The 8,450-nt window shown below is 43.3% G+C and overlaps 1 protein-coding gene across 2 annotated transcripts; it reads right to left on the reverse strand.

Moving 5' to 3' along the window:
• Window positions 1-326: 326 nt before the first annotated feature.
• On the reverse strand, window positions 327-4,862 carry CUNH1orf162 (chromosome unknown C1orf162 homolog). 2 transcript variants are annotated; one of them, XM_035020115.1, is made up of 6 exons: window positions 4,778-4,862; window positions 2,761-2,837; window positions 1,903-1,969; window positions 1,330-1,424; window positions 1,001-1,068; window positions 327-855 (listed from the first exon to the last, which is right to left on the reverse strand). In XM_035020115.1, the coding sequence occupies exons 1-6, from the start codon at window positions 4,798-4,800 to the stop codon at window positions 694-696; spliced, it is 492 nt and encodes a 163-aa protein (XP_034876006.1). In that variant the 5' UTR covers window positions 4,801-4,862; the 3' UTR covers window positions 327-693. The 2 variants fall into 2 exon arrangements, with proteins under 2 accessions (XP_034876006.1, XP_034876007.1); XM_035020116.1 differs by lacking the exon at window positions 4,778-4,862 and adding an exon at window positions 4,605-4,736.
• Window positions 4,863-8,450: the final 3,588 nt, after the last annotated feature.

Raw genomic sequence — 8,450 nt, forward strand, 5'->3', positions numbered from 1 at the left:
GTGGACTCTACATTTGAATAGCGCTTTATACGAGAGGGATCTTACATTTGTATAAAACTCTTGGGATGTACAAAGTACCTCAGGAGATGACATCTCACTTATTCTCACACTAAGGGGTAAATGTTATTAGTTCTGTTTTCATGAGGAAGCAGTTACACTTACCAAAAGACCGCAGCTAGTTGGTGCCAAGCTTGCAACTTGGGCCCCGATCAATCCTGAGCTTGTTCTGGAGTACCATCACCTCTGTTAGGCTTCTGGCTGTGGGGAGTTCTGGATCTCTGGGCGTGACAGGACCAGACAAGTAAATGATGCGGGAGGAGCCAGCATTGTAAGAGGGGTTGCTTTTATTTGTAAATCTTGCTAACTTGCCCATTTGGCTGACTTCTCCCAAGTTGGTCAGTGGCACTGACTGAACACTCTGTGTGCTGGGCTCTGTACCACACACTTTGGAAGGGGACCAGGGAGGCTGTCTCAGCCCTCAAAGGGCTAGCAGGCTGTCCGTCCAAGCAGGAGGGCAGGCAGTCTCTTCTCAGGCCAAGAGAAGGACTCCCCCTCGGTCTTCACAATTGCTGGCTAACATTTCCAGATCCCACCCAAACAGCTCCAACTCTAGTTTGGCCATGCTGTGGTCCAGAATTTGTCCTAAGGGTAAGTGATATATAAAGATGGAACCGAGAATAAGAGGGACTGGCATCAAGCCTCATTGGAAAGGCAGGGAGAGTCTGTCACTTTGATTGGAGCATATACAACTGGGTTCAAGGGTGCAGAATGTTTCTTGGTCAGGGGATCACTCTTTTCTTCTGAGATTTTGAAAGCTACGCTCGCATAGGTAAGTGCTTCCTCCGGGGATGAAAGCTGCAGAGGAAGAAGGAGGAATAAGTGAGTTCAATTTGGAGGAAGGTGTCTCTTTAGAAGCCACTCAGAGGCTGGGGTCACAGAGGATCAAAGAGGTCAGAAGATGCACGTGCCCAGTGTCCCAGAAGCAGTGTGGTCATCTTACCTTGGCTGGAGGATCTCGGCTGGAGTGAGGGTCTAAGGGAGGATTCAGGGCCCAGGGACTGGAGTGACCTGCCACAGATGCCAGGAAAGAGAGGGATAAGTCTCACCAGTGGGGCCTGGAGGAATGGGAAGCCTCTCTCTGCAGGCTGGGGTGCAGGGGTGGGTGTTGGAGATGGCAAAAGTGGAGGGGCGGGGGGGGGGCAGGGAGAGAAGCAAAGGGATTCAGGTCCTCAGTCTGCAGACAAGGTAAGGGACCAGGCTTTTACTCCCCCCCAGCTGTTCTCAGTGTCAGAGCCAGAAGAGCTGTCCCAGCTCTCGGGGACCACTTACATTTCCTGTAGCTCTTTCTGATGAGGAAGATAAGGACCAGCAGCAGCAGCGTCAGTAGGACCCCCGCGAAAAAGGCTAAGACCAAATGCTGTATGCTGTTTTGGCAAAGAAAGGGAGCAGATGACCCTCTGGGCTTTCTGAAGGCCTCTGCCGAAGGCCAGAGAGTCACCGTTCCCGCCCGCGGGTGAATCCCTGAAATAGCTTTCATGCTGGTTCGGTGACTTTTACTCTTATCCACAGCTTTTCAACTTTCTGCTTTGGGGTTCCAGAACTGTTTGAGGCCTCAATGCAAACTGTGGGCTCCTGTGCCCCTCAGAAATCTTCATAAGCCCATCCACACAGTTTTTCAATGAGCTGAGGGGATTCATGAATCTCTCGAGGGATCTCCCCTCCCTGGGGCACTCTGGGTTAAGACCCACACTCTAAATATAAAAAACCGATTCAGTTCTTCAACTGTTTCTCGTCCCTTTTCCCCAGACCTGCCTCCCAACTCTCATCAGACGAGGCTGTCAGCACAAAATCCACTGCCATGTGGTACAAGGTGAATTAATAGGCGGGAGAGTGCTGGCTTACTTGGTGTGTTCCAGGAAGCGGGGGGCAGAGGCAATTGTCGGGGCCGCTGTGCTGGCACTTTGTCTGTCTGCGGGAGATGAGAGAGCACAAAGGGGCTTAGTGTCTCTGCCATGGCTCCTGGGTCTTCAGCTCAGATGTCCCCAGGTGCCCCACCCTGTCCAAGGAGCCAGGGAAGGTAAACGATGGAGGGCCCCACCCTGCAAAAGGAGAGGATGATGTTTCGCATCCTGGATCCTTTAACTTGAAAACTAGAGTTAGAACTGAGAAAACAATCAGCTACCCACGTGGAAGAGGAGCCTTGTGTTTCTGCCGCTCCATGTGCCCCTTTGACAAACAAACACATCTCCTGTCTCTCCCTCCAAGATTTAATGGACCCCGGGGAGATGAGCTTCCTTGGACAGAAGCAGACAATGTCAAGGCCAGGGAATGGAGAACCAAAAGCAAAACCCAGAACTAGCATTTCCCAAAGTTTTGGGGAACTTGACCTTGGAAACTGCTGCCTTTTTTAGTTTGTTCCTTTGTTTGCAGGGCAGCTTCTAACAGTGACTAGCCAAAGGCAGTCATAGTGAGCTCTCCCAAGGCTGGTGCCATAAACAGGGGGCCAGTAAGGGAAGTGAACTGCATTGTCCTAAGCTACCCAGCTGGTCTCGTACTGAGCACACAGACACCGTTTACTCAACTTGGGAGGATAGATTGTTCTCCCTGGTTCCCCTTGTCACTCTTCCTGGCATCGGATAAAATTTGATTCTTCTAACTTCAGAAATGTTGTCCCATGCAGCTCTTTAGTACAGTTACTGGTTAATCCAGGCCGTGTCAACTCAGTAATGAGGCAGGTAATGGTTTCTGTCCTGGACTTACCATTGTTGGGTTCAGGTTTGGAATGCTGTCCTCCCATGCTGTCTTCCCGAGAATAAAAAATGTTCCTCTTTGAAAGCCTAGAAAGGAAAGGTAGCAGAGGGGCAAACTCTGAGACTGTAATTTTAATACCAGAGCAGTATCGATGAGAGAGAGGCTAGTCATGGTGGGTGTTCTAGTGAGGACAGTGGTCATGGACTTTACATGGTGTGGTTACTACACCTCAGCAACCAGTCCTCAGCTTTGCAGGTCCACAAATCTGATCTTAGCAGGGCACCAAGAATTGACTGATTGGTCCAGAACTGACTCACACCAACTAACTCACAGGAGACTGATGTATAAACTGAAATGACATAAGGAACATGTTGATGTCACCAGCATGTTCTATCAGAACACGTGAGAAAGCCAGTTAAAACCACAGTTTGCTTGGCATTGAATTGAACTAAGTATGGGAGAAGATGAATGGATGATTTTAATATTGAACATCATAGAGATCTAAAGTATTTGCCTCACTCCTCCCTGGCAGTGCTGGGTAACCTTTGACCCACTTTCTTGTGAAGGTCCTTCCTCTAGGCTGTATCAGAACTTTTATTCTGTTCACATACTTGTCTTTTCAAGTATGTCAGTGTCCTTATCTAGGCTATGGTTCTACTTCTTATGTTAACTTTTCTGTATTTTCCCTTTTATTTATTTGTACTAAAAAGTATAAGGTACCTAAAAGCAGCAGAGTAAAATCACCGAAATCCTACTAACGATTATTAATATTTTAGTGTATTTCTTTTTAGTTATACTTCCATGAATTTCCTAAAAGCTAGTTGAGACTTCATATCTCCTTTTTTGTTGTTTTTACTAAGTTTTTTTTCAAATCATAAACATCTCTCCCATGCCACTCAAAACTTTCTATAAGCATTTTTAGTGGTGAAAAGTATTTCTGTTATAGCCATGAACGATAGCTTGCTTAACCAGTTTCGTTGTTGATAAAAATGGTCTCCACTTTTATTTAAAGAATAAAACCATGTTAGGAAACCACAGTTTTGCTTCATATTTAGGCACACCCATGATAAGAATTTTTGGCTCTGCTTATACCTGCTGTATTTTAAGGTAATTTATTTAGACAATAAATGCCATCTATTATTTGTGTTTATTTATTCAGCTTTCAAAAGTGAATCAATTTCCAGTCCTTGGACATGGGGAGGGTCAGGAGAAGGATACCTCATCGCCATGTGCCACTTACAATAGCAACAATAATAAGTCTTTAGAATCGACCAAATAACATAATCTAGGATAAAGTGCTGACAGGGAAATCTGGTGAGAATTCTGAGACATGAGACCAGGAAGCCCACCATCCACAGCAGAATCATCAGTGGTAACAATTTTTCTAGCATTTTTGCTCCTTTTCTAATTTAAAAGTCAACAGTGCTCTTTGCAGAGCACCATAAAATATAGAGTATTTTTTAAATATCGAAATATAAGTTTGCCCTAAAAAGAGCATGGTCTTATCCTATGAATTTATATTGGACTTCGCCACTGGGGACGTGGGAGATGAGATGATCGTAGGCTTCTGTAAAATCTTAACCTTCACATCAGTGGCTCTGAATTTACAACCATCCCACAGAAAAATGCTACTAGAAACACCTTCAAAAATTCTGGGGCCACCCCATTCTGAAAGACAAAACCGTCGCACATTGCAGCAGGGAAATAAATTCTTACAGATCCAGGCCAAGAAAAGCAGGAAACACATTTCTGTTTGAAAACAACACCCCAAACATTTGACAGAGCATAAATCAAGATAGAAACAGCACTATATATACTTTCTCACGTTTTGTCCGGTCCTGGGAGACTCTTACCGATTGCCGTAAAATCCACCAGCTACGTGCAGCCACTCAAATACAACCCTTCCCCCACCAAATAAAGTTAAACAGAAAAAAAAAATGATAGAAACCACTAAAAATTAGATGACATTTTCTTTGGGTGAATGATTATTTCATCTAGATTAAAAGCATGGGGTAAATGCATTTACCTTCTAAGACAAAGTCTGGTCATAAGACGCCACTTGTCTAGGACTGAACTTTTCACTTGCTCTGTGACTACGCCTACTTTTCAGAGATGACGAAATAGTGGTTTACTGCTACTACCCTATCAAGCTGTGTGTTTCAAACTTGAGGTCAGATTTCTCTTTGAGGCCAACATTTTTTATATATATATATATATAAATTATTTTTTATAACAGCATATATTTTTTAATCCCATGAACAGCTTCTTTTGTATCTTTTGACACAGGAACACTGAACATAGGGGGTTAAGACAAGTTTATTTCTAATTAAGTATTTATTAAGTATTTAACCACCATGCGAGATAAGGTGGAGTTCCCAGCAATATGCCTTCATCATTGTCATCAATCATCTTCAAATCTCACTTGTTCTAGCCAGAAAGATGAGGCTGATAAGGAGGGACAAAGAGCAGTGTCAAGCATGAGGTTACTAGCTGGGCAGACATGAAGAGTGTTGGGAGTTATATAGATCCCTGGGGGCGCCTGAATGGCTCAGTTAAGCGTCCGACTCTTGGTTTTGACTCAAGTCATGAGATTGAGCCTGTATGGGGCTCTGCGCTCAGCGAGGAGTCTGCTGGAGATTCTCTCTCCCTCTCCCTCTGACCCTCCTCCCCAATCACGCTCAGGCTCTCTCTCTCTCTCAAAATAAATACATAAAATCTTAAAAAAAAAGAAAGAGTTATGGAGATCCCTTCAGAGGGAAGGCGAGTCATTTCTTTATAAATATTTATCCATAAAATAATGTTAATATTCTGCATCTTAAGAGAAGTAGTGGGCGCCTGGGTGGCTCAGTTGGTTAAGCGACTGCCTTCGGCTCAGGTCATGATCCTGGAGTCCCGGGATCGAGTCCCGCATCGGGCTCCCTGCTCAGCAGGGAGTCTGCGTCTCCCTCTGCCCTCTTCCCTCTCATGCTCTCTGTCTCTCATTCTCTCTCTCTCAAATAAATAAATAAAATCTTTAAAAAAAAAAAAAAGAGAAGTAGTGAAAAATAGAGGATGAATTTAGAAAAATAAACATATGGATTTAGAAATATTAACCAAAATAGAATTTGTGAAAGATTCATTATCATGTAGTCACAGATATTTAAGAAATTTGGACCACAGTAATTTCTAAGAACACTATAGAGGTCCTGGTTACTCTATTGTGTTTCTTATAGGTACGCCCTATAAGAAAACAGTACCTTGAGAATGAAATCTGATATTTAAGGATTCAAGAAGTGTGACAAAAGAAAATAATCCCTGAAATTATTATTCTTTTTACAAAAGAATGTCCTCAATTTATGGAGCTCATGGAAAATAAAGCAAGAATTCTTATGCTTATGAGGCCGAAGTTATCAAAGGAACAGACTGGATAGTCCTCATCAGATTATCCTCTCAGTAGCTCAAAGAAACGATTGAAATAGAGAAAAAAACACCTTTAATTTAGAATCACTATCTCTGGATCTCTTAATCAAGAAATGCGTGCTATTTTTTTCTTTTTGGTGTAGTATTTGAAAACAAGAAACAGTCTATAATTTGAAAAAAGATACTTAAAACAATACATATACTTGCTAAATAAACTGTGAACTAGGTGCTGTGGATATTTCAGAGAACAAGCCAGAAAATTTTCTCATGGGGCCTATTGTCTAATTGAGAAGAGAAATCATAAACACGAAAACAGCAGACGTTACAGACTGTGTTAATGGCCATGAAGGACACAAGCAGAGTGCCATGCTAGACTAGATTAAATGATGGCAGAAGGTCTTTAGATGAAATGGATGAGTGGGGATGGTCTGTCCAAGGAGCAGACACTGAGAACCAGAGGATGGGAAAGAGCTGGTCAGGCAGGGAGCCCCAGAAGACAGTTTCACGCAGAGGGCATAGCAACTCACAGACAAGGGAAAAGGAAGAACTGGCAGAGCCGGCAGAGCTGGTGAAATTGGGCAAGGCTGCATACAGGTGGACCCAGAGCTGGGGGTCTGGGGCATGGATGGGGTTTGGATGGAGGGGGCAGAAAGGAACCACAGAGGGAGTGCCCCAGGCCTGGGACTGGTTGCTGTGATTCAGGGGATGTTTTTCCCGAAGATCAGTGTGGTTCAAGAGTGGAGCATTTTTGGGGCGCCTGGGTGGCTCAGCTGGTTAAGCGACTGCCTTTGGCTCAGGTCATGATCCTGGAGTCCCAGGATCGAGTCCTGTGTCGGGCTTCCTGCTCAACAGGGAGTCTGCTTCTCCCTCTGCCCCTCCCCTCTCTCATGCTCTCTCATTCTTTCTCTCAAATAATTAAAATCTTTAAAAAAAAAGAGTGGAGCACTTTTTTTTAAATTTAAATTTTTTTATTAAATTCAATTAATTAACATATAGTGTATTATTAGTTTCAGAGGTAGAGTTCAGTGATTCATCAGTCTTATTTAATACCCAGTGCTCATTACATCATGTGTCCTCCTTACTGTCCATCACCCAGTTACCCCATCCCTCCACCCTCCTCCCCTCCAGCAACCCTCAGTTTTTTTCCTATGATTAAGTCTCTTATGGTTGTATCCTCTCTGATTTAGTCTCGTTTTATTTTTTATCTATGATCCTCTACTTTGTTTCTTAAATTCCACATATCAGTGAGATCATATGATAATTGTCTTTCTCTGATTGGCTTATTTTGCTTAGCGTAATACCCTCTAGTTCCATCCACATCATTGCAAATGGCAAGATTCCATTTTTTTTGATGGCTGAGTAGTATTCCATTGTTATATATATATGCCACATCTTCTTTATCCATTCATCTGTCGATGGACATTTGGGCTCTTTCCATAGTTTGGCTATTGTGGACATTGCTGCTATAAACACTGGGATGCAGATGCCCCTTCAGACCACGACATTTGTATCTTTGGGGTAAATCCCTAGTAGTGCAATTACTGGGTCATAGGGTACCTCTATTTTTAACTTCTTGAGGAACCTCCATACTGTTTTCCAGAGTTGCTGCACCAGATTGCATTCCTACCAACAGTATAAGAGGGTTCCCCTTTCTCCGCATCCTCAACAACGTCTGCTGTTTCCTCACTTGTTAATTTTAGCCATTCTGGTGTGAGATGGTATCTCATTGAGGTTTTGATTTGTATTTCCCTGATGCTGAGTGATGTTGAGCATTTTTTCATGTGTCTGTTGGCCATTTGGATGTCTTCCTTGGAGAAATGTCTGTTCATGTCTTCTGCCCATTTCTTGATTGGATTATTTGTTCTTTGGGTGTTGAGTTTGATGAGTTCTTTATAGATTTTGGATACTAGCCCTTTATCTGTCATTTGCAAATATCTTCTCCCATTCTGTCAGTTGTCTTTTGGTTTTGTTGACTGTTTCCTTTGCTGTGCAAAAGCTTTTTATCTTGATGAAGTCCCAATAGTTATTTTTGCCTTTGTTTCCCTTGCCTTTGGCAATGTGTCTAGCAAGAAGTTGCTGCGACTGAGGTCAAAGAGGTTGCTGCCTGTGTTCTCCTTTAGGATTTTGATGGATGCCTGTCTCACATTTAGGTCTTTCATCCATTTTGAGTCTATTTTTGTGTACGGTGTAAGGAAATGGTCCAGTTTCATTCTTCTGCATGTGGCTGTCACATTTTCCCAACACCAATTGTTGAAGAGACTGTCTTTTTTCCATTGGACATTCTTTCCTGCTTTGTCGAA

The sequence above is a fragment of the Mirounga leonina genome, unplaced genomic scaffold, assembly GCF_011800145.1.
Source record: "Mirounga leonina isolate KUSES-001 unplaced genomic scaffold, KU_Mleo_1.0 Mir_173, whole genome shotgun sequence".
Classification (NCBI taxonomy): domain Eukaryota; kingdom Metazoa; phylum Chordata; class Mammalia; order Carnivora; family Phocidae; genus Mirounga; species Mirounga leonina.